Here is a 26,100-nt window from a genome sequence, read left to right on the forward strand (position 1 = left end):
CTTTGCAGGACCCAGATGTGGAATTTCACTTGCAACATCATTTGGATCAAAGGGAAAGCAGAAGGAATGGGAAGCAGGGCTTCAGCGTTTTGGGAGCTCTTCAGGCTCTCAGAAATCAGTGAAAAAAGTGGAACAATTTGCCCTTCTGAGTTTTAAAAGACGAACATGCAAAATTTCTTGTATGTGGAGTTTTGTTGTTTCTCGGGACAGCCCACACACCTAATGGGCATGCGCAGGACCAAGGTTTGATATATCTGCCAGAGCAAAGAGCATCCTACTCCGGTGCCCGCTGGGACGAGCCCATCCATCCCCCACGGCGGAGGACCAGCACTACCACCAGACTCCTCCAGCCCAAGAGTCTCCGGTCGGGGCCAGGCACAGATTAGTTGTGCGGTCTGACCTCAAAACGCCTGGGGAGCCCGAGCCCTTGCTTGAGTAACCGGTGTCCCTGGGTTTGCCCGGCCACCCACCCGCAGCAGTCACAGCCCTCCTTCAGCTCCCAGCTCCAGCCTGGCAGGCTCTGGCACGCACCCAGCGTTGCCACTTCATGCAATATCCCTGCTCCATCTGTCATCAATTCCTTTGCATGTGGTTTGCAGACTTCATGCCATGCTCTGCCTGTTGCGTGGCTCTGCAACAGGGCACCTCTGAGCGCTGACAACTTTTTTGCTTTTATCATTTTTGCAAGAAAATAACTGGAAGCAAACGCACAGGCAAGGTCGCATCACTTTTAACCATCAGGGTAAAAGTCATCCTCAAAGTCCAACCTCTTATGCCTTCATCTGTGCTGCTAAGACAACTTCAGATCATTAAAAAAAAGTCTTTAAATTAAAAATTATTATAGGTTTGGCTATTAGAAAACCAACCAGCCCTCCGTCTGGGCAGGAGGGCACTGCCCAGCTCCACTTTCTGCTCACCTTTTGCTGCCTGAGCTTCACATCATGCCCTGCAACACATGCAAAAGTTTGTGGCATTTTCATTTTCTTTTTCTCCAAGTTAAAAAAAAAAAGTAGACATCATGCAAACATTTCTGCAATGTGATATTTTTGCATAAATACCAAAACCAACCCTTTAAAATAATGCAACTCATGCCTCTCTAATGTTCTGATGTTATATGCATCATGAATTGAGGTACATATAACATAGTGCATAGGATGGAGCGAGAGATGAGAAACACAAGTGAGAGGAAAGTTTAGCTGGATGTGTCTGTTAGGCTGAATTAATGGAGTTGAATTAATACAAAAATGTTTTCAGCAGCTCTTTCATGGAACATTTGCTGTGAGTTTGCCCGAGCTCACGCACGCTTGCCAGGGTGGTTAAGTGTTCTGCACGCTTCCTTGGCAGCTCTCTATCAGCTCACAAGGCAGCGGTGCTCTTTTCTATGCGTTTGTTTAAACGTGTTAGGTCTAGGACATGAACGGAGCAATGCGATGGTTGAAAGAATCAAGTCTTACAGAGAAAACACAGTCTGCTGGGTGAGATGAGATGTCAGGCAGTTGTGAGGGAGATGGCAGATGCTACAGGATGGTTAATTCCTTAATTCTAAACACATTCGGTCGAGATGAGACTCTGGGAGAGTTTTGCCCATCGGCAGATGGCTTGGTGAGATGATAAATTAATATCGTTATCAAAGGAGAAATGGCTGAAGTTGTTAGATGGTAGGGTTTGTTTTTTAAAAATGCCTGTTTTCAACAATTATTTCAACAGCCCCTGAATCAGGGAATAAAAATAGAGGGAACAGAAAATCCCCTGTGTCATAAACAGAGCTCAGGAAAACGAGTTTTCAAAGGAATGCCTTTGCTGTAGGAAACTTCATTTCGCCCGCTTTTGTATAGGACGATGGATTATGCCAACAATAAACCATTCCAACTACTGTGAAATTGTGCTAATAGCCTGCAAGTCGGGGAGCTGGTCATGCACCAGCATATTTATTACATACCTTTGTATCTGTTAGCTCCAATAGCCACATTTTTGTTATAAACCGTGGGGGGTTGGAGAAGTATTTAAATTTGGCGATCTCAAATTTCAAGAGCAGGAGCAGTTCGAGAAAGCAAGGGGATGAGAAAAGGACAATTGCAAAGAGCATTTAATGGAGCGAATGACCCAGCGACTGGGAAATTCAGCCTTAAAACATTGCAGAGTGCCTAACGAAAGCCAACACGCATCTTCCTGGGTGCTCACTTGGGGAAACTGAGGCACAGCATGGCTCTGAGGTTTTGCACCCGCAGGTACCACCCACCTATGCTATGCTTTTTAGGTGAGACCATCATGCTGTCAGTCTCCTCCAGCCATGGAGAGGTTAGCAAGGGTGAGGGGCCAGGGGACAGCAAGGATAAACAGACAGGAGAGGGGGAGCAGGCTGCCTCGCCAGGGAGGAGAGCTGGGAAAAGCAGGAGCGAGGAAAGTCCTGGGAAATGCTGGGGCCACTGGGACAGAGAGGGTTAAGCATGGACATCACTGCCAACGTAGGGCAGGGGCTGCCTTTTCCCAGGATGGAAAAGCTGGGGATGGAGAGGGGATGGGATCTGCCCTACCCTCCCGCCGAGCATCCCCTCCCTGCTCCGTGCTCCCCGCGCTGATCCTGGAGGAGTGGAATCACTATGGATGCACAGTGATCCCATGGCTGGGAAAGAGCACTCCTCTCCCCCAAATCCCACACGTCCCCAGGAGCCCCCGTGCTGGGGAGGCAGCTGGGATAAGCCAGAGCCCTGGGAAGGAGTTAACTGTGCTTGGGGAGGGGTGGGAATTCCCCTCACTGCCCCGGCACCCCAAAACCTTTTCTGGGGAGCAGGAAGGTAAATGAGAATCAGGCTCTGGACATCAGCAGATGCTTCTGCGAGTACGCCGCTGCCCGAGGGGGATGGATGCCTGCCTGCATTGCTGCCTGGCCCCACTTGAGGAGAGCCCACGCCTTCACAATTTCCCTTTGCCTCAACCTAACGCTCTGTTACTTCGGCTGTGAACCGGCCGTGAAAGCAGAAATGTGAACTTTATTACGACACACATCCGCTCGGGACCGGGGGGTAAGGCACGGCCATGCACAGCAGGCAGCTCGCTGCCGGAGCGGGGGTCCGGCCGGGATGCTGGGTGTTGGGACGGGCGTGGAAGCAGCTCAGCCCCCCTGCACCCCTGCCTTCTGGCTCCTCGCACCCCAAAATGGCAGCTCCTCTCCCCCCTGAGCCACAGGCCAGGTTCACATCCTACCAGCCCGCGCTTCGGCTGAAGCTGTAGCTTGTTAGCAGCCTCAGCGCAGGGTGGGTCAAAAATGTCTCGTTGAAATAGTTTTTACAAGGTGAAAAAAGGGGGAGTAGGGCCGTCTAAAGAAGTGATTTCTTTTTCTGCTTTGGCAAAGAGTGTCTGTTTTCAGTGGAAAAAAAAAAAAATCCCATGAAGAAGCGTTTTCATTAAAAAATTGAAAATGCTGAAGACTCAAAGCTTTCCAGCCAAAAATACCCAGCTCAGGCCAAAAAGCTTTCCGTTTCTTGTTGAAATGAGTCTTTAGAGAGAAAAGAGCTGAAGCTTTCTGCGGGAAACCCCAGCATCTTCTAATCTGGCTTTTGAATGTTTGCTTGATTCCTTTAGCTGCGTCTCAGGTTCAGGCTTTATATCTCTTCTAGCAGACAGCTGAGAGTTAAAAAAGTTCATTTGCAGGATTTGCTCTTATTGCTGCTCCCACCCCAGCTGAAGCCTCGCTTGCCTTCACATCCACTGCAGGAGAAGAGGAAACCTCAAAAAACTCCATTTGCTGAGCTCAAAATAAAATTGTTTCCCATTTTACTGTTCTTGCCTCGTCCGGAGGAGTGAAATGTTTTGTGCGTGGGTTAAGTGCTGCCTGTGGGAGCAGGAGATGGGCGTTTGGAGAAGGCTGATTTACAGATGGTACATCTAACTGTGGACCTGGGATTTTGTGCAATTCTGCCCTTACATATGTGATGACCAAGTCAGCTGTGGCTATGGGAGCAGATGAAGCACAATTTTTAAGTAATAAAACCTGAAATAATTTAAAGTTATCCTCAGCAGTGAGGACTTTTTGTATTTCAGTGGCTTTATCCTCACCAGGAGGCTGGGAAAGACTGGGGAGAGGTGATGGCAGGGAACGTGGGGGCAAGAAAAGTCATTTCAAGGGCTGGGCTGGGAGAAGGAGGAGCAGGGATTTGGCGAGAGCAAGAGCTGTGGAAGCAGGAGCAGCAGGAAGGGGTCGGAGAAGAAGGAACCGTGCGCTCCCGGCCATCCCACCCCCAACCCGGTACCTTTGCAGGCCTTGCGGTGGGAGATGGGCTTGCTGAGGTCCCGGTAGAAGCCCTCCTTGCAGTAGTGGCAGTGCCGCCCAGCAGTGTTGTGCCGGCAGTTCAGGCAGACGCCGCCGCTCTTGCGCCCCGACAGCTTGTAGAGCTCCATGTTGAAGCGGCACCGCCGGGCGTGGAGGTTGCAGTTGCAGGCTGCGAGAGGCAAAGAGCAGAGATCATCAGCGTCTGTGTCTGGCCACGGAGCTGCCGACCCCCGGGAGCCCGTGTGCGTGGGGCTGGGCCCCCTCGACGTCCTGCCCAGGGTGCCCCACCGCAGCGGGGCTGTCACAGGATGGGATGCTCTGGTGGCACCTCTGGCTATGGAAAGCCAACCGCTAACCCACATCCCTGCTTGACCAGTGCCATGTGGTGAGTCCAGCTTTTTGGAGGGGAAGCTGTGGTCACCGAGACCTCGTTTCACTATCATGACTTGGAACAAATACGCCTTTTGCCTCTCCCCACTTTTAATGTGAGTTGAAAGCTGGGTGCAGGCAGGGCTGTGAGGGCAGGGACCCCATTCGTGGTTAGGGAATGGCAACACACAACCCCCAGCCCCCCGGCTGCTCCCCCAGCTTTGTCACAAGCCCTTTGCCCCATGTGAGCACTGCTTGTCTCCCTTCTCATCTGCTTTTGCACTGTGGTGCTTCACATTGTGCTACTGCTTGGTACAAAGCCCCCCCAAACTGCTGTGAACCCCCTGCTTCCCAACACCCCGGGAGCCCCCTCTGTCTGCCCCTGGGGAAAAAGGGGTTTCCAACATCGCCTGCCTGACCTTCCCAGTATTCCCACTCTCACCAGTCCCAACACACACGTGTGTTTGAGCTCCAGAAATGATTTCAAGACTTTCCTAGCTAGCTTATTCCCCGGCTCTCCTTCCCGTGCTTGGTACCCGTAGCACAAGGCTCCGTTACACGACTGCAGCCCTGAACATGCCGATAAAACCTCACTTCTGCCTTTGCATCTCTCATCCCGCCGCTGGGACAGGGCCCAGTTAGTCAAATACCAAAAAGTCCCTTTCTGCTTTGATTGCATGTGCTGTGACTGAACCTGCCAGGAGATGTCCAATTTCTCCACCATATGCAGCCTAATGTCAACACAGGGACTATTTTAACAGGGGGCCTTTGCAAAGGACAACTTCAGGACTTCAAAAGCTCGACCCCTCGCCTGCCTCTCCCCAGAGCTGTCACGGGAACATCAAGAGGCAGTTGCTGGGGCTCTGTGCTTTGCCGAGAATTTTATAGCTTGTTTTCTTTTCCCTTTGCTTTTATTTGCTCTTCACCCCTGAACAATGCATCTGTGCAATGCCAACCCACAGCTGGGCCTCTTGGCTCGGCACGAAGGTGTCACGGCTCTGGGCTTGTCACCTTCCTTTAGAGCAGAGACATCTTAATCCCTCATTCCTTCCTGTTTACCTTATGCTGCTTGCCCAAGACAAAGACATGCTATATTTGCTTAATTATCAAATTTCAGCCCAGAAAATTGCAGTGCAGTTCCGGATTATTTATCAGGAACAATCCCCAGCTAACTCATGACACGAAAGCAAAGGGGAGAGCAAAATCCTCTGGACACGTCCGACCAGCGGGATGGAGACTCTCTCCGTGCTTTGCAATCTGAATTCCTCTGGCTAACGTGGTGAGGCCCAGCCTCACGTCCCCACCAAACGCTGGAAGAGCAGGAGAAGCGGCCACCAGCGTGCTAATGGTGAGAAGAGTGGCCTGAGAGCGGTTTGCCAGCCGTGAGAAAGTGAGATTCCTGACACCGAGTGGGGCCACGACTTTGAACTGCGGTTTGCCTCTCCTTTAGATGAGGCCACCAGCCTGCGGGTGCATTTGTCATCTCCCAAAACAGGAGATGACCATCAAGGAGATTGGAGACTCAGCTCCTGCCCGCAGAGGGAATTGCTGCTTTTTAGATCTGGCCGGTCCCACCGACACATTTGCTGATGCTGCAAACGCATTTAAACAGCATGTTTGCATCTAAAAGAAGTGCGGGAGCATGCATCGGGTGCTTTCTGCGTCCCCCCTTGTAGGTTTTTCCCCTTCCATCTTAATCTCAGGAAGAGCACTTTGTGCTTTGCTAGGAGCGCCCCAGCAGCTGCTCAGCTATGGTATTCTCTTTTCTCACGGCGTGCCGAGCAGCCCCTGCCAGCACGATGGCTCCACCGCAGTCAGCGCTGTACAAATAGGGGATTAGAGGTGATTCTTGCCCTGCAGAACACATGAGCTAAGCTTTTGGGAAGGACGTGGCATTTTTAAAGTCTCAATCCTTGTTTTACAAAGAGGTGACCAAGATGCTGAGATTAAACCCTTTTCCCGGGTGTGCAGGAGGCACAGGGCTGAGGGCTGGTTTCTCAGGGCAGAGCCTTCCGCCGGGCATGGACCAGCTGAGAGGCACACCAGGGCTGCAACATGAAGGATGTCCTTGGCTATAGCTAATCACCAAGGCAACACCTGTATCAACGGCACGGCCTCAGGACTCAGCTCAAGCAGAGGAAAAAGAAGATTTAAGTCCCTCAGTTTGAGGGTCTGTCATCCCTGTTGTTGCCTGTGACCACGCAGGCACATCTCCATCATTCAAAGCCTTGAGACTCACTGCAGCTCTGCCTTTGGTGCTACAAACCACAGGATTTAGTCCCTGTTGACCAACACAAGGAGAAATTTCTCCAGTGGGTGGCATGGCCTCACAGAAGACCTAGTTCTTCCTTGAAGCTGGCAGAAACGTATGTTTTCCAAAGAGCATGAAAGCTCACCTCCTCCTAAAACTTGTATTTTAGGAGAGCTGAATGTGGTACTTGAGTATTTTGCAAGATTACATTGGCAAATCCCTTTTTAAAATTCAACGCTGAGCCCACCCGAAGAGTGAGTGAAAATCTTTGCATTTCTTTGGGTTGCTTGATAAGCAGAAATGTTTTTGCAAAGCCAGGAAAGCAGAACTCCTGGGATTTTCTCAAGGTCTTTGCCAATATTTTGGCTGGTCCCAGCACAGCAGAGCTGTGCGGGAACGTGGAGGAATAAGTGGAGTGTGCAGAGGTGCTCGCAGCCCTGCTCCCGAGATCAATTTTACATTGACCTTCCAGGGATGGGAAAATCCTGTGTCTGGAGAAGGAAAGAAGCTGAACCTTGCAAAAGGCAGCAAGTTCTCCAAAACATCTGTCCCTGTCCTCATCCAGAGCAAACGACCTAAAGGTTGTGTTTGTTGGTGGAGCCCCTCTCCATGCCTAGCATCCCTGCATTTGGCCTCTGTGAGCTCCCTGCAAGAACTGCAAACAGCCAGGGAGCGATGGCCACCCCTCCACCATGACTTCTCAGCTTTTTTTGGCTCTGTCAGCTTAGCCTTGGTCTGTCCCCTCGTTCCACTTGCACTCCCAGGACACTGAGGACATCCGCTGGGCATTGATTGCCTCCTAATCCCATGCACGTGGGTGCTTTTCCATCATCCACCTGTTTGTGCAGGCAGAAGGGGCCAAACTGACCCCAGGAGAGTGGTTTTAATTGAAATTACTGTCTCCTGTGCTCACCCTGTGTGCTTGGGTCCTGCCACCACTGGCCACCAGCCAGGACTAGCTGGCAGCTCCATCTGTAGCCTGATGTGTTTGCCCAGTGGGAGAGGCTTGGTCTGACGGAAGGAAAATAGCCATCCTATTTTTTCCTGACAATAGCGCATAGGGGTGGAAGAATTACGGCAATGCAATAAATGACCCATCTAGGCGCCAGAAAGTCCTTGCTGGGGATGAGGCTGGGACATGTCATGATGGGATCCATCACACTGGTGCTACAGCCTCGGGGAAAACCGGCAGCGGGGACCTGGATATGCTGAGTGTGAGCAATGCCTGGGCACGCTGGTATCACTGGGAGCCGGCTGTTAGGACTGACAAGTACCCAGCAGCAGGTCAGGATGCTTTTGGATCCCAGGTCGGAATCTGTGCGCAGTCCCTGGGTGCCATGGGCAGGGTGTGCGACTCGCCTGGACACATTTTCCCTGGACGGAGGCGCTCAGGAAACGTGGCTCCCGCCCACCCTCTCCCTCTGCCGATGGTTAATCCCCTGCTGTGCTAAAGCATTTTGCCTCGTTCCTAACATGAATTGGCCTGGCTTTAATTTTCAGCCAGTGCTTCTTGGTTTGAATTTCCCTGCCACAGTAAGCGGCTCTTTAGCAACCCATCTTTTCTTTCTATGAACGTCTTCGCCGGCTGTAATAAAAATCACCTCCCAACATTGGCATCACCTATTCTCCTCACACTTTGCTTTTCACATGCTGGAGAAGACACCCCTGCACAGGCTATGGACCCAGTGCAGACCCAGCGCAGACCCAGCTATGGGCAAAACATTTGCCAGGTGCTGAGACCTCTCTGATGAAAAGTTTTGGCTCCAGTTACTTGACTAAGCTCAGCGCTGCTGTCTCCTGCTCTCTTCATTCTCTTATTTCACCAAGGACCTCACAAGCCTTTTGTTCACTGACTTTATTGCGCACAGATGTACAGAGCTTCATCAAACAGTCTCTACCTGGGCCGCCAGGCTCCGATATGAATAACCAGATATCACTTAAACGCAGATGTTCAGAAACCTGGAGAAGGTTTGAAGAGAAAAGAGGAAAGCTGTGGTTTGGAGCTGGGTGAAGAAATTACAGCAGAAGCACCTCCGCATTAAAAACAGTGACTTGGTCAAATGAATCCATCGAAGAAGGTCAAGACAGGCAGGATTTTCCATTTGGGAGTATGAAAGGAGCTACGTGAATGGGAGGCGCAGGCTGGAGCTGTGTGGTGGGAGCTGTGGTTGTGGTCTTTTGTGCTGCCGCTGTGTCCCCCAGGCCCCGTGTCCCAGTGCCCTGTGTCTCCCAGGACGCATTCCTCTCCGTGGTTTTCATTCAGCAATGACAATGCTGCTCTTTCAAAAGACCCCACCCTTCCAAAACTTATATTTTGGCAATTTTCAAAATGCAAATTGCTTTTTAAACAAACGAAAACCCCAAAACATTTTGTTTTAATTTTTGCAAACAATAATTCGGGGGAGGGGGGAAGGGAAAGGGGAGGATAGAAGAAGCCAGGGGCTGAAAGTAATCTCTGAATCTGACTTGAATTTAGAAATAGTTTCAGTCTCCTTAAAATTGACCTTTTCCGAGATAAATTTTTTTTGCCACAAAATTGCTAGCTCAGCCTGAGCCATTATTTCTCTTCTGCAGGAGCAAGCCTCACGTGCATCATTCTGGCTGCTGAGAGGGGCACCCTGCCTGTGCCTATCTGGGGAGGAGCTTTGCTCCCTGGAGATATCTTCAGTGATATTATTTTTGAGGGCCATATTAGTCAAGGAAATAGCCACCCTTAAACCATAGAGAGGGGACAACAGAGATGAAGCAGCCAGAGCCAGTGAAAACATGTCTGATTGCTGTACTGGGAGGTAAAGAGAAAGCCCCTATGGAGACAATGGGAGGATGTCCCTGGTCCCCTACAGCATTGCATTCCTTCAAACCTGCTGCTAGCTGGCCTGAGGTTTTGGAGCAGCTGGGCATGAACCTGGAGCTGCTGGACAAGCTCCTGCACCATTGCATGCCAACGGACCCCTCTGGTCCAGCACGGGCTGTGGTGCAGTGGGCTGCTAGAGCTGTGCCCAGTGAGTGACCCCGGGTGGTGTGGCCCTGCAGGGATGTCCCATGGGGTGCATGGACACTGCCTGAGCTGGGGAAGGGGTTTCTGTTCATGCTTGCTGCAGCAAAATGCCAAAGCGTGGATGAACATTGGCCATGGTGGCAGGGAAGTCCTGCACAGTACAGCCACTGTGGCTGGCCCCAGGAGCTTGGAGCCATGCGGACTGAGCAGCCAGATCCAGCTCTGCTTGCAGGGCAGGCGGCCCCGTGCCCTCCCATGTGGCTTGGTGCCACCCACCGCAGACCCAGTTGGCTAACGCTAAACAAAAACGTTTGCTCGGGAAAATTCATTTGCATGCGCTGTTAAGTCTGAGTAAGGAGCAGGATCGGAAATTGGTTTGGTTTGCTTGAGCTAACCCACCAAAGGGGAAATCCATCGGGGTGTTGTGGCTGTGAGGGGGAGACACAGGGTCTGTGCCAGGCCCCAGGTTTTCCTGACAGTCGGAGCAAAAAGACGGAGGAAAGTGTGCGGGCGCACCACAAAATATGCAGCTATGGCTGGCATCGCCCATGAAACCAGAGCCACAAACCTGACTTGCAGCAAAAGCAAGAGTGCACTGGTGGTGGGGGAAGGAAAGCCCCATCCTTGCTGATGCTTCCCAGAGACTCCCCCCACTGCTGGGGCTGATGGCTTTTTGGGCAGCCCCTCGAACTCCAACCTGTTCCCCACGAGGCCGAATGCCTCTCGCCCCTCTCTGCCCACCAGAAACACCCCTGAGAGCAAGGGAAGGCCAAACTTCAAATGTAGGTGAAGCAAGGAGGGGTCCTGGGGAGAAACACACTGAGAAAGGGGTAAAAAGGTGTTGGGGAACAGATTTTTCCATGCATGAAAAACCTGAGGAATGGCAATTCTATGGAAAAGCTCTGGATAAGATGACATCAGACTGACCCAGGATCTCCCTGGGGATGCTGCACACCTAAAGTGCCTTTCACTTCCCACTTTGCCCAATTCCCAAACCCCTATGTACCCCAGGGACCAGGAGGCCCTGGAGATGTCCCCCTGTCAATGCTGGTTCTGCAAAGTATAACAATGTTCTGCAATACTGAAGCCCAAGTTGGTAACAGCAACATTTACGCCTGCCTGAGATTTCCAATTATAAGACCCTCATTTTATTTTACGTAAAAAAAATGCCAAACTCACTGTTTGGGCTGAAATGTTTGAGACCTGGTGTCTGACTCAGGCTGAATGTTTCTGGAAAAGTTCCTGCTAAAATGATTCAGCTGCTAATGAGAAACAAGGCTAGTGAAAAATACAGAGTTGTGCCAATGCTAACAAATTTGGGGATTTCTTTCCTTAAAGAAAATCTATTGCCCTTATATTTGAACCCAAGGCTTAAAAAGAAAAACATTGCTCCCTGGTAGGGATGTGTCTTTTGGGGTCTCTAAGAAGAGCTGCTCAAGCTTGGTCAAGTTCCTAAGTCACTGAAAAATGGGGGGCATGTTCAGTCAAAGATGATGGAGTTTTGCAGCTAAGTTCCCTGAAGATCTTATTTTGACTGGCCAAATCAAGCTCAAAACCAAGCGGTGCCAACCTGCAGTGCTCCCTCCTGCCTTTGTTATGAGATTCACCTCCGTACATCAGACCTCCCCAAGAGTGATGGTCATCGGCAAGCCCATCGGCAGGAAGGGTGAACTTCCAGAAGATGCTAGGGAGTGGGTAGGAGAAGCAAATGCTAAACAGCAGAGCTTGATGGATTCAATCCATGAATGTGTGTTGGGGATTGCCCTCACCCCAGCAGACAGTAGGGATAAACCAGGCACATCCATGGTGAACCAGTTGTCCATCAGCACCTATAGCCAGCTCAAATACTGGCTGTCAAAACTGGGCAGCAGACAGCTTGGCAAAGCCAACAACCAGTTTGTGGTCTCTGACATGCAGTTTTGAGAACAGATACAGGGAGAAAGTCCAGAGCTTCCCATAGATCAAACCCAAAAGAGGAAAGAACAAGTCCCATCAGATCAGCTGCTGAGGGTTACTTTGTCGACACTCACAATTAGCAACTTTTCTCCAGTGCTGTGAGACCAAAGCTTTTCCCAATAGCACAAAATCCCTTTGGAGAGCACCCGGCAGCTGCTGCGAACCAGGCACGGTGGCTGCCTGTCCGCCCCTCCGGCCCCCCATGCCACAGGAGCTGGTTCCAACAGTGACAGACACTACCTGCGACTTAACCTGTGACGTGAACCTGTCTGACTGCTCTGATATAAGTTTTTATTAATTTCAGGGAGGGACATATTTTCATAACTGCTTCCACATTTATTAGTTCCAGACCGGACCGAAGCACTAAAATCTCACTAGGTATTTCCTGGCTGTCCACATGGTATTTCTGGCCCCACAGGAAGCATCAGAGGAGCAAGAGCAAGACTTATTCCTAGGAGATTTACAGCTCTGAGATGTTCAGATTATGAGCCAGATTTTAACAATCTCTGAGCAGTGGAGATCTCCCCATTGCTAGCCGGCACACGTGGCAAACAGCTGCTCGCAGCCAGCGAGGTCCCACTGATCTGTGTATTCCTGCCTTGAACCCTGAGGGACGTCTCCAGTGACCTGTGATGGCTCCTTCAAAGCCACCAGGCAGCTGACTGTCTTATCAACAGGCAATGAGGACGGATGAGAAACCTGTGGGCCTGTTGTGTTGCATTGAAATGTTGAGATTTGTGGCAGCATCTCACCCAAGGCATTTTATCCCAAGACAAAAGCAGTCTTACTCAATACAGGATGCAAATCACAAAGCAAGCCTAGCCCTGGTGCAGCACATACATACTTATTGTGCGTGGAAATGGGCTGCAAATTGCCCTTGCTTCCTCCAGAGACTGTGCCAGGAGGGGACATGGGCTGCTCTTCAACAGAGACTGGAGTGGGGTCTTTTTCCATCTAGAGCACCTCTGAAAGCTGTCTGGAGATGAGGGCTTCAGCTTCATAGCCTATATCATGAGTCTGCCTCAGCAAGGACTGGAGGAACCATCTCTGAGGGGTGGGATGAGAGCTCCAGGTGGGCCTCAATGGGGGCTGACCTGTGCCTGGGAAGGACACGGGCAGAGCGTATGCCAGGCTCTCCTGTCCTGCACTGAGACTGCCAGCGCATTGCACCCACATTCAGGTCCCAGCACTGCGCTAGTGGGCACATTCTAGATGGTCTAGCAAGAGCTCCCTTTTCTTCAGTAGCTGTGGGGTTTTCTCTGCAAATCAGGTATAGTGCGGGAATTTTGCAGATTAGCTTCAGCCTGGAAAGAACGTAATTAATTTATTTTTTTGAGAAAGGAAGTGTCAAGAAGTGAACTCTATTTCAATCTGGGAGATGATACTAGCCTGTCATCAGCTTCCTTTATTTAATTGCACTATCCAAATTCAGCCTCCTGAGGTTGTAAATACTTTGAAATTAATTGTTTGCATCCCATAATTCATCCAGATGCCATCCGAAGGCGGGAGCTAACTGCAGAGCTCACCCAACAACCTACGTGTTATCAGAGAAAGCACACAGCCACCAGCCCCCGCTCTGCCCATCCCAGCTCAGCTGAGCTGCTCATTAAGTGTCGATGTTTATTTAGAGTCCGAGGGGAATCCACTTGGGAACAATTTATCCACTTAGGCTCTGGCCTTGTGGTTTCCCTCTTATCTGGTACAGATCTCAGCAGCAGCTTTCCTCCAACCACTGTGGGGGTTGTAGTACTTTGCGAGAAGACCTTTCTCCTCTCTCTACCCCACGCCATGGTGCTTACCTCCTACCTGTCCAGTCTGCTAACCTCAACTGGCAGTTATGAACTGCTGCAGGTTGAGTCGATGTCTTTCAAGGTGCCAAAATCAGCATCCCAGTCTCGGAGTGCTAGGTCTCATCAATACTTTTGTGTTTCTCTCTTAAAACCAGAGCCCTGCAGCTCAAAAGGAAGGCACGTGGTGACAGGGATCTGAACACTGCAAACCTCAAAGTGATGCTCCAGGCCAGCCCAAGGGGCAGGAGCCGGCACATCCAGTGCACAGCCCAAGATATTTTCCCGTAAGTTTTCCTACATTTCTGATGCAGGAGTGTATCAGCCACTTAAAGGTTAATGTCACAGCAAAAACAGATAATGGAAGAATTTGCACATTCAGAGCAAAGGTTACTCGAAATGCAAAAGGCCTGATAATGCAACCAACCCAGCAAAGAGTCAAAAGATTTTAAAACCTACATTAAAACTGCTCAACCTAAAAGGACCAGGGATGCAAACAGCCTTAGCTCTGCTTCCATCACTGTCCCAAGGAGCCAGGAAACTTGGCCTTGGTTCCCCAGCAGCCGAGGGGTGAAGGCAATGCAAAGTGGTTTTAAACTAGCTCAGGCTGAGATTCCTCCAGGGCAGACCCAGCTTAAAATGGTGCCACTCATGTGCCCAGTCACTGCCTCTCCGGTTGTGCTAATTCAACTGCCTGTGAGGTCGGGCTGTGCCGGGCTCTAAAAACAAACAAAGCGTGTTCAGGAACGTGTTGTGTTTTTTTAACCCTAGATCATTTCCCAATCTTGTCTGGAGCAGGGCCAGGGGAACTGTTAAACCGGCCCCAGCCAGACCCGCTACTGGAGGGACCCTGTGGCTGGGAGCTACAGGCTGCTGCCAGAGCCCGTCGCAAAGCCATGCGTAACCTGCGGCCAGTCATTCCCCCAAACCCAGCAGCATCCCCTCTGAGGTGACACGGAGTCCGGGTCCCTGTGCTGCTGTACCAGAAACACCTCTCTGAAGACCAGTTCTCGCAGGATTTCCCTTTGGAGGCTGAGTTGGCACCACTTTCTCCTTTGAATGACCCTTTTGTCCTTCCCCGGCCATCAGTTTGATGCTGCCTTCCCTCCTCTTTGCCAGGATCGCATCGCCTCATCATCCCAGGGAGTGCCAGTGGCTCAATCTGTGTATTTACACCCCCCAGACCCCCATGCCCCTGTGCCAGCAAGGTAAAGGGGACCCCTGCCCAGAAGACAGCATCCTTCTCGGAGCTGGGAAAGGATGTTACCGTGCAGGCAGCTCCCACAAGTGATCTGCGGAGCTGCTGTGTTACAGCATGGACAAGAGCCCTGGGGAGAGGCACTCTCCAAGGGGATGGTCCCCTCTGTTTTGTCCCACATTACGGGCCCGTTTGGGAGATGGTCCTTCCTGTGCCTGCAGATGCTGCTCCGGCCCCTGCCTTGCACTGGGAGATGGAGCACGGGATGGCTTCGGGAGCACTTGCCGTGGCCTCCTCCCTTTCCCCATGAATTACAAACCTCAGCTTGGCCACTTGATGTGCCAGACAGTAACACAAGCTTGACAGATGACAGCTCTTGGGAAGGGTTTTGGTTTCTCTCTGAGGCCGAGCTGGCTCAGGGGAGCAGTTGGCAGCTCAACGCATTCGTTTCCACCCGGCGGAGCGGGGCCGAGTGTCTGTGCTGCATGGAGAGGCTGGCTGTGCGGGCTGTCCCCGCTCCGTGCAACACAGCCTGGACTCGGCCACTTTTACTCTGCAGCTCTGTCCCTGGCAAGGAGATGCTCCCCGGCACAGCGCTCCTTCCCAGCCTGGAGCCCAGGCCAGGACGGTCAGAAAAACTCATCTCTGCCCATGCCATCGCCAGCTGCAGAGCCCTGGCTGTGTCGAAAAGGACGCGCAGATCCAGATAAGATACCAAAGCCTTGAGCGACTGTAAGTGGCCAGAGCTGACGTTGAGAGTCACCCATTTTTTCAAAATATTTTTTCAACCCTGTTATATTAATTAATGCATTTCAAAATAGATGAGTGCTTCGTAGGACTGGTTTCTTGCATCAGATGTTGTGCAATGAAGAACCAGTGTCTTCAAAAGCAGAGATCAAGCACCATTGGTCCAAAATTAAGTCTTGATCTTCCCTGCATGGTGGTCCCTCTCTGTTTTTCTGGCAATGAGGTTCCCTAATCACTTTGGGCTGGTTCAGTTCACCAGCAAACAACCCTGAAAAGGGCCTGAGCCCCTGGAAATCTGCAAAGTGCTCTGCCGAGGCAGGTGTGTACGTGGGAAACGTCATTCCAGGAGCCTAGGGCTAGGCACCAACACATTGCCTCCCTTTTATGCTAATAAAATGCAGTAGATTGCTGCAAATTAATCGCTATTCAATCAGCCCTACAGTGACTATGAAAACAGAGGCCATCCATCCCCCCCATGCATGGCTGGAGGAAGGTGGGAAGCCGATCACTGGCACGTGTTTGTTCCCTCTGCTCTGCCCTTGTTCCTGCTCTACAAACACCCCAAAATTTGGCAGCTGTCTTGATGCCAAGGCAACCAACAGCGGTCAGCTGTCCCCATTGCCAAGCCCGTTGCTGCCCACCACCGCCTCTCCCAAGGCACATTCTGCGGTGCATGGGCACACACTTCCCTGGGCCACCACCGCTGGTGACACACGCAGCTGCACCATCCCCTTCCCTGCGCTCTGGCATGCTCACAAACTCCACCGGATGCAGAGAAGGTCCTACCATGGCTCTGCTACTAATCCCAGTGTAATCCTGGCCAAGCTGCCTAACACCACTGTGCCTCAGTTTCCCTTTCTGGAAGCAGGTACATGCCTCGGAGGGATCCTGGGAGGTTTTTTTGGGAAAGGCTGAGAGCTCTGGGTAACAGGAGCCAGAATTGTCTGTGAGTCTGCAGAAAGATGTCAGATGCATTACAAAAATTCAGCTCTAGCTGGGAAACCTCAACAGAGAGGGATTTTAATTCTGCTTCCAAGTCTTCTAAACCCTGAGCTAACGCTGCAATCACGTGGTCCTGAACACGAATCCCAGTTGATAGGACAAGGATCCACCACCCACCCCACATTAACCTGGACCCTGTACCAGCTCTCGGCTGGCTTTCGAAACGCCACGCAGGTGTGAAGAGCCGAGGATACTATGTTTGCTCAGCGATATTCGCACCTTCGGGCTGTGGACAAAGCTCTCCTTTGTGGCCACGGCTGAGCCTGGGTAAACAGAGCTATCTTATCGCCGGGATGTTATCGGGGGATCTGAGAAAGAAGGAAAACCCCAGCTTATGTGCCTGACCTCCCGATCAGTGTTATCATCAGCACGAACATGAAAGTATTTCATGGAGGTGTTGGGACAAGTTTGTCTGCCCTGCTACCCCCACCGCTGCGGGATGGCGGCTTTCTGCTCCGTGCTTCCCTACCAGCCTGGGCAGTCCCGGGATCCCCTGCAAGGCACTGGTGTATTTTGTTTTCCTGGAGATTGGGGTTTTATCAAAAGCTGACAGGCTTATCCTGCCTTATCAGGGAGCAGTGCTACTGTTAATGGTTTTCTGTAACAGGCTCTGGGCAAAAATGTTGATTGCTGCCTTGGACTGAGTGGGTTGGGGAGGGCGGGCGGGGGACATGGATCAGCAGAGCATCCTCTACCCGTTGTGGAGGTCTCTGCAGAAGGCAGCGCTGCCATCCCATGCGTGCATGGGACTGAGATGCACTGTCCTGCGATGCTTAACATCATGACCCCAGCAACTGTGAACATTAAAAGGTCACATCCCCCTGCAAGAGAACAGCTGTCAGCTCTGGTGTCCCACACACACGTCCATCTGGAACACGGTATTTTGCCTTTTCACTTTCCCTCTGAGTGCCATGGGATACGTTATTTTTCCTTTCACCTACTCCACAGCTGACTAGTGATAGTCTGCAGTGGCTGAAAGTTCACCCCAGAGATGGGGCTGGGCTGCTGTAAGTGATGGGCAGCATTAACCTGATCGTTCAGCAGCCCTGGCGCTCCTTAGATGCCGGTATCTCAAGGACCCTCACGGTCTGCGTGTGCTCATCCTCAGAAGCATCTATTTTCCACTTTTATAAATGGTGAAACCAAGGCACGGAAAGGTTATAGCGTGGGATCATAGAGGCATTAGCCTTCTTATAGAAAAAAATTATGAGCTGGAAACACAAGTATCTTTGGGGTCGTGGGACCTATTGGCTAATGTAGGGCAAGGACTTCAAGCCAAGTGTCCCCCACCTTAAGCCAGTGCTTGAGCATAGTCCTGAGGGCATGGACGGCAAAAATGCTTGATAGTGCAGGACAAGGGGAACGGGTGGGTATGGACACACTCTGCCAGCACCAGGTGACACCCTGTGAAGGATGCTCAGCTCCCAGCTCTGGCCAGCTCAGCCCAGCCCTGAGATAGTGTGGGGCTGGGAGTGATCCCACTGACCCAGCACCACCAAGGATGAAGCAGGCAGACATCTACTCAATCCTGAAGCAAAGCCACCAAATCTGACCCTACAGCCCCCCTCGGGCAGGGATGATGGACCGGAAATGCAGCAGCGCTTCACTGCCCAGCCCAGAGCCTGCAGCTACCTGCACACTTTTAAGGGTCGCTTAGGGCAAACTTTGATGGCGTAAAGTCAAAACACCCAGCCCCAGCCTTCCTGGGGCTGTTCCTCTGTTTGTCTCTGAGGGATTTAATCCAGATCAAAGCTAGTCAAACACAGGGATTTCCCAGCTTTTCTGCTGGGGTGAGCCTCCCATGCATGCCATGGCCCTGGGACGCTGTCTTGGCCAGCCTGGCCCTCGCTGCTCCTTTCACCCAAGCAGGGAGGCCAGAAAAGACCAGAACTGTTTGAAGAGGATGGTTAATCCCCAGAAGTGACAGCATTTATGGCAACTGGGCAGGTCTTTGGAGAAGAGCTTGAAATGTACTTCTGAACACACAAAGCTGCACATGCTTCAGGGCAGCAAATGCTGTTTTCGGCTGTGAAAACTCTTTGCTTTTCATTTCAGCCAAGATTTGAGGAATGAGTGTGCCCAGCAGTGGGTTCCCTGGGGATGGGAGGAGGATACTGGGGTCCCCCCTTTCCTAACGGCACATCACCCACATTTTCCAAGCTCCCTGCTCTCCACTGGGCTGTCACTATGAAACCCCTGTCAGCATCCAGAGTTTACATCTGTAACCCCAGGGTCACTGCCAAAAACCACCCCGGGGCAGGGAAGGGACTGAGCAATGACAACGAGACAGCCCAGGCCCAAGCAAAGGTGTTGACAACCTCTGCAGGGCAGGGGAGGAGGAGGAGGGTCGGCACAGGGGGTCTAATGGAGCCCTGGGTGTCCCAGCAGCTGCCTTCTCCCTTGCCCTGGGGGAGACCGGGGCCACCACATGCTCCTGCGCCTGCCAGGCAGATTTTATCAGAACTTTTTAATTAGCTTATCACCGGCAATTAGCTCCACAGCTCAGACTGCCCCTGGCATAGTCTGCAGATCTGGATCCTTTCAAAGGAGGGCTGCAGATGTGTAGACATCCCTGGGAAACCGCGGGGTGGGGCGGTGACACTGGCCATGGCACAGAGGATGCTCTGAGATGGGCTTATGCCACTGGAGCCAAGGGATTTGGCCCTAAAATTACCTATCCCACCACCTCAATAGAAGGCTTTGTTCTGCCCTGGATCTGAGCCTGGTCCATGACCATCCCTATGGTGACAGCAAGGAGAGAGCATGACCGGGTGCTTACATGGACACGGGGCAGCCTGGGCACCGGCAGGAATTGAACAACATCCCCACAAATCCTGAAGCGAGCCATGAACATATCCAAAAATACCCTGAAGTTATGCCTATAGCTTGAATCTCACCTGCCAGGGACACTTCTCAGTTCATGTCCAGACTGTCCTATCCCTCACAAGTGCCCTGTGGGAAGGGTCTCTGGATGTATGACCCGCTGTTGTGGCTGAAAACTCGGGGAAAGCTGGTCCAGGCCAGCCCTGTGCCAATGGTGCAGAGAGCCAGGCTCAGCTCTCATGGCGAGAGGGTGGCCACAGCGTGACGGTGCCATGTGATGGGGCTGCTTCTTGGGTCACACCTGGGGTGACATCTTACTGCTGTGGGACGGGATTGGAAAAGCCACTTGCCCTGGGCTGGAAGATTAATGATGTGGAGGGCAGGGTGACAGGCCTAATCCTTTCATCTTGTTGTTTCTTTTGGGTTTTTTTTCTTCCTTTTTTGAAGCGATCCCCACTTTCCTGCCGTCTCTCTCAGTGGGAGACCTGCTCCAGGCTTCAGCTGGAGTTCATGAATTTTGCCCAAGTGTTGCAGAGAGGAGACTGCATTTCTTTTAAGGAAACTGCATTTCCTCCAGTTACAGCAACCGGCTGGGAGCGAGGAGTCCTGTATTTTAATCTGGCCTCTGCTTTTGAGTCTTGGACGTTGCTCTGAGCCAAACCTCTGATCCTGCTGTGGTTCATTTTCAGGCACGTGTGCCCTAGAAACTTTTTTTAAATTAATTTTTCATACAGAATTCTTTTTTGATGGATGCAGTGAGAAACTATTTCCCAAACAGGAAAGAGGACCTCCCTCCCCCCTCCTCTCTCTCGTGGATGTTTTTAATAACAACATCAATTGTCTGCAAAAGACTTATTCCTTTCTGACCTCAAAACAACTCCTGGTTAGTGCATTCCAGCATGGCCACAAAACGAGTCTGAATGACTTCACAGGGCCGAGCAAGAGGCTTTCCATAACAATACACAGTTAGTGAAGGGTCTGATCCCAGCAGATGGGAACTGCCTTGGCTTTGCTGGGGGCTGAGGATGCTGAGAGCCTCGGGAAAACCGTGAATACTGGGGTCGTGGTGCTGCTGTGCCAGTGATTTCTCTGGTGTTTCTAACTTCAGCTGCTCCCTTTTTCCCCAAAGCCTCCATCCATGAGGATATGCCTGCTTGTCCTTCATCCCACAGACCCTCTGAGCTGTTTGGGCTGAGGAGTGTTTCTGGTGTGGGCGATGGGTTCCTCGTGGTCCAAGCCAGCTGTACACAGTGTGAGCGGGAGGAGAGACCTCCCAGATGTCTTGCCTCTGAACTGTGCAGACTGAGGAGGGTTTATGGTGGGGCAACAACGGAAAGGGAGGCCTGAAGCCTTCCAGTGTCACCCCCTAGGTTGGATGTGCCCCCCACCATGCAGCAAGCTATGCCACCTGCAGCCCAAAGCTAGAGAGTGACAGAGGTTTAATGTACTAGTGCAGGTGCAGACCAGCATTTAAACCCAGGTCTGACCTGGGAAGTGGGCATTTTGAGATCTTTTTTCATTTCCACCCCTGACTTGAACATCAGGTACCATGTAATGGTGATGTGGTCATCACAGCACCAGCTGGCTGGGGATGGGTGAGATAATGCATCTCACAGACGTATCTGGTTCTGCCCTTGACTAAGTAAAAAATCTGTCATGCCACCAAAGCAGCCAGACCCGCTGAGCCCCGGCAGCCTCAGGATCGCTTCTGGTTAACAGGCTCCTCACTGGGCACCGCACAGTCACAGCCATTACAGCCCAATTTTCAAATTTGCAGTCCTGCATGGCTGGACCGCAGCAATCACCACAGGGCCCAGACCCACCGGCCCCAAGACTGTGGGATCCCAACCCAGGCAGGGGACATTTCCCAGCCAAACAAATTATCGATTGATTAAAGCAGCTTGGGACCAGCTGGAGCTGCTCACAAAGTCATGGTGATGGAGCTGTAAAGGAACTCTGATTTTCTTGTTAGGTCACTGGAAATACCCATATGGGTATTTTTGAAATGCAGCACTTTGGTTTTCCACTGTGAAAGGGCACTGCAAAGCCAAGGTCACCTCAAGGCAACCAGAGGAGGGAAATCAAGCCACAGACAATCAAACCAAAGGGAGTTTTTTGGGGGGATCAGATAAAACATCTCTATGGCCAGAAATCCTGGAGGGAAGGGGGAAGGGAAGTGTGCAGGACAGCAGATGCTTTGGCAAGAGAAAGGAAACAAGCTTGAGCTCAAGCCCATCTCCGGACAGAAAAGCTTTTGCCGTTCCCAGCTTGGCCTGAGCCGCAGGCGCTCGCCCACTCTCGGCTCCCCTCCCCGGCGTGCCGGGCCGCACAGCTACGCCCTGGGACAGGGGATCCCTCCAGCCCAGAGATGACTGCCCGAAACCTGCCCTTCCCACCCCAGCCAGATCAACCAGTGCTCCCTGAAGCCTACCCCTGCCTCTGCCTTTGTTCACCCCAAACTAAACCTGGACCTTTCAGGGGCACCTAGACACATATTAGCTCCAAGAATCCTGACTGCAGCAGCGGCTGACATGCAAAATCCCTCCCACAGAGGGTTTTTTGGATGAGTTTCTGAGCCAGCCGCTACACGGACCACCAGCCACCTCCCCAGGGAAGCCCAGCCGTGTCCCCAGGGGTGATGGGTGTCACTGTCCTGCCTGGGCCAGGTACCACCCCACCGGTCACAGCCTTGGAGCAGAGTGAGACGACGATCCCCACCCGGACCCAGCCCCAGAGCAGCTCAGGGTGCTCCTGTGCACATAGGTTTCTCTTGCCTTCCTTCGGGTGACCGGTTTCCCAAGCCAAACCTCTGAAGTGTCTGTGGTTTGCCCATTGCTGAACACAAGGCTTTTAAGTACTTGTTTGCCACGGTTTGCATCTCTGGCACAAAGCTCACCGCAGCCCTGGAAATAACCCTGAGCTGAAGCCTGATCCCCATGGCAGGAAATAAACATAATTTTTATAAGCATTAACAGACAGCAGAGTACCGGCAGGAATACGCGGCATTTCCTAGGAACCCAGATGTTTGTCAACCGACGGGCTGCGCCACGCTCACACTGATGTCAGGGAACGCTCAGGGCCTAAAGGGATGTTCCTACATTAGGAAACAATGTCTTCAAAAACCACAAAAACAGGGACTCTGGGGCTGACACAAGGAAAATGAACCCGTGACACCCACCAAAGTATCACCTTGCCATCAGACCCAGGGGAATGTGAGCAATCAGGAGCAAATGCCAGCCTGGCAAGGGCAGTACGGCAAGGACAGACTGAGATGCAGAGGGGACACGATGTTCAGCCCTGTGTTAGTGGTTGAAGCTCTTTTAAGTTCTTACGGGCTTGAATTCGGCCCTTACCATTTTCTGGCTGCCATGCGGGGTGTTGGACTGAGGTCCTGGCCATCTGCAGTGGGATGGCTGTTGACTGCACTTGGAAAATAAGTGTGTTTTCACCTGAAAGACCTGGGAACCTCCAATCACAAGCAGAGAAACAAACTTATCTTCACCAGAACAAACATTGCTTCTTTTAAAGCCAAGCTTGGACAATCAGCCTAAAGCTCTCTCTGATGCCACCCCGAGGAGCTCAAGTCTTCTTCACCTATGGCCAAGTATGTTCCCCCAGAGGGAGAAAACCCTTCTTGTCCCTTTGAAAGCAGCAAAGCAGATTCGTTCCAGCTGCACCATTTGGGGGAGTGCAAGTGAGAGCGATTTATTTATTGCTTTTGTTGACAAGCTAAACTAAACTGACACTTGTAATCTGAAATCAGAGTATCTACTGCAGTCTTGCACTGAGCCGTCTGTGGGTGAGAGCTACTGGTGCCACCGGCCAGGCTCTGGGTACAGCTCAGCCTCACCGCACACTCAGCCCTTCCTGGGATGCTGACCCCCCTCCCTCCAGCCGGCACATAGGGTGAGCAGCGCTGGAGGTAGCAGCACGCACGAGGTCCTTTGTGCTGTGTTTGCCAGCAAAAGGGAGACATAAAAATTGAGTTTTTCAAGTGATGTGTCAAATGCAACTTCAGAGCCCTTCCCTGAGGATGGGATGGGGATGTTTCTGCCCAGTGGTGGGTGGCTGGGAGTGCTGCAGCACAGCTACTCGCTGCTGGCTGCTGCTTGGGCAGCCTTCCAAACTGTTGGTCTCTGGGGCACAGTTTTCCCTGGATTAAAAATGATGGCATGCAGCAGACCTCTCCAGCCACACAGCTCATCCCAGGAGCTGCTCCTGCAGATGGACCAGACCACTGTGGGTGCAGCACGGTGCTGGCATTGTAGGCAGAGGGGCTGAGCACCCTGAGTGTCCTGGGGATGGGGCACCCCTGTGGCACTCCAGAGACTGGGCAGAAGTCCTGCCCCTGCCGCTGATGCCTTCCTGGGTGACAGAGGGTATTTCTTCAGCAGCAGCATGGACACAGGCAGGTCCTTTCCTGTCTGTTTGGACACCTGCATGGAAAGCATCCCAGCTGAGAAACAAGATTTTGGTCTCTTTTTCAAAAAAAAAAAACTTCTGCTGGGTCATTTATCACTGGTTCCAGTCCTGGATCTGTTCACTGTGCGGCTGTGGCTGGCAGCGCGTGGGCAGGAGAAATGCCCCAGGGACTGAAACCACAGCCTGTGCAGCTCTGGCTAAGGAGGGGAGCACGCAGCCTGCCTCCGCTGTGGCTGCCCTCCATCATCACCCACTGAACACGAGACTCAGGCAATAGACATTGCCCCAAACAGGCCGTTTTCTCTGGGAGCCCTTTGAAGGGATTGATGACTAAGAAGCATCAGCCCCGAGGATAGGTGATGTTGCTCGCTCTGCCTCCAGTCTTATTTGCCCTCCTGCAAGGACATTGCAAGTATGATCACCCTAAGGACATAGGATGCATGCTTCTGGTGAGGCTTCATCAGCAATAAACCATTGAAAACAACCTTTGCATTCGTTGACACTCAGCTCACATTTTTAATAAACCAAAAATCCTATTCTTTTAGGCAAAACAGCCCCAAATAAACATTATTCCAGCTGAAGCTCAGGGACTCCACCTGGATGGACAAACAATTGCTTTCATTATGGCTGGAGGTGAGAAAGATGGCCATGGGTCTGGGATGCTTAGCTGGGCTATGAGAGAGGGGGCTTCAAGTTTCCACCCTGTGATGGCCCTTTGGGATGCTCTCCATAGGCTCCAGCAACACAGGGAATGGAGGAGCACTGCCTGCTCCCCTCACCCCAAGGCACTTGGGGTGACTCCATCCTGCCTTGTAGGACACAGAGACACTGCATCTGGGGACACACCAGCATGGATAAGAGACATGGTCCATAACACCTGGCTCTATGCCCTGATGCCCTCCAGCATTTATCCCTTCAGCAATAACAATACCCCCATTAGGAAACAGGGATGGAGGGTTCTCCCCCTGCCCCGACCATACAGGTCTTTAACTCAGCCCCACCAACCTTCAACCTTAGTCCTTATGCAATTCTCTTTTCCTTAAAAAAGCAAGAGATAGTTTCTTTTAGAGGGGTCCTAAGCTCGGTTTCATGCCTGCATCCCACTCAGGGCCTCGCTGCAGCGAGCTGCCCCCTTGACTGTCTGCAGCCAACAACTCCAAACCCTTTGCTAACAAACCCAGGCAGCGCTGGCTGGCATCCCTGTGCGCCCAACACGTCCCCCTGCTCTGGGCAATTGTTCGGCCCGGATCCTGCCCAGATCATTTTTAACCTTCTGCAACTTTGGCTCTGGCAGAATTAAGGCTGCTCGGTGGGTAGCCTATTCGAACCAGCGCTCCCTTGTATTTGCCTCTCCAGGTGGTAACAGGCTGAAAAGCGCCTGTAATCCCTCTGAATGAACTGCACAGCACAGAAACAAAGTCGAACTCTATTGTATTATGTTCATCCCCTTTTAACACGGGCTGGTTCAGCCACCCAAGATAAAGCAGGCAAGGATCTCACAGCTCGCTGTGCTGGGACCCCAAAAGAGGTAGGAAAGGTCCACCAGACCCCCTCATGGTCCTGGGGGGTTTGTCTGCAAAGCTGCTGGTGCTCTTGCCACCCTTTTTCAACCACATCAAGAAAAAAGTCTCCTGTCCCATCCCATCCCACTACTGGTGCCTTTCACCCCTTTTTTTGGCAGTTCAATCTCTTTTTTTTTCCGCCAGTCTTAGTTACATTCCCCATTTAACTATAAAAACTCCCTTTAGGACAGTAGTGCATCTCCGTGGCTATAAATGGGAGACACCTTGTAGGCTTCATCTGAAGGACATCGGCGCATGGCTCTGATCTTGACCGACCTGCTGAGACAGTGAGTCTCTTTCCAATTTCAAGCGGAATGGCAAGTCTTTTCAAATAGTTCACTCAGCAGTGAATGCAATATATTCCCTATGCCGAACATTGCATTTATGCTTTGTTTCTTCAGTTCAGGTTTTCTACAAACATTTTAGACAGCAAACTCTCAATAATCCTCTTCTGGTTGATCTGGTCTGTGGAGCCACTCCACACCCTCCCAAGACCCCCAACATGACCGGAGGCCTCTCGGCAGATGAGACTGTGGCCCCAAGGCTGAGAGGCTGCACTGCTCCCACCATGGGCAGAGGCAGAACAGGCAGAGCTGAGCCCCAGCCCCAAGAGCTGCACACCAGCTGCCTCGTGGAAAGGTGATGGTGAGCATGGAGGTGGCCACACTCCCACCAAATCCAGCTCCTGCTGCATTCAGCTGCCCAGCTTGTATAG

General features: G+C 51.8%; 1 protein-coding gene across 2 annotated transcripts in view; it reads right to left on the minus strand.

Annotated features, from left to right (window-relative positions):
- Nucleotides 1–26,100, minus strand: part of NTN1 (netrin 1) — a 108,365-nt gene that overhangs the window by 49,445 nt on the left and 32,820 nt on the right. For both annotated transcript variants that reach the window (XM_054846857.1, XM_054846856.1), the window contains exon 2: nucleotides 4,251–4,439. In XM_054846857.1, coding sequence (XP_054702832.1) covers nucleotides 4,251–4,439 — 189 coding nt within the window. The remainder of the gene's footprint in view (nucleotides 1–4,250; nucleotides 4,440–26,100) is intronic.

This window comes from Grus americana, chromosome 18, assembly GCF_028858705.1.
Source record: "Grus americana isolate bGruAme1 chromosome 18, bGruAme1.mat, whole genome shotgun sequence".
Taxonomy (NCBI): domain Eukaryota; kingdom Metazoa; phylum Chordata; class Aves; order Gruiformes; family Gruidae; genus Grus; species Grus americana.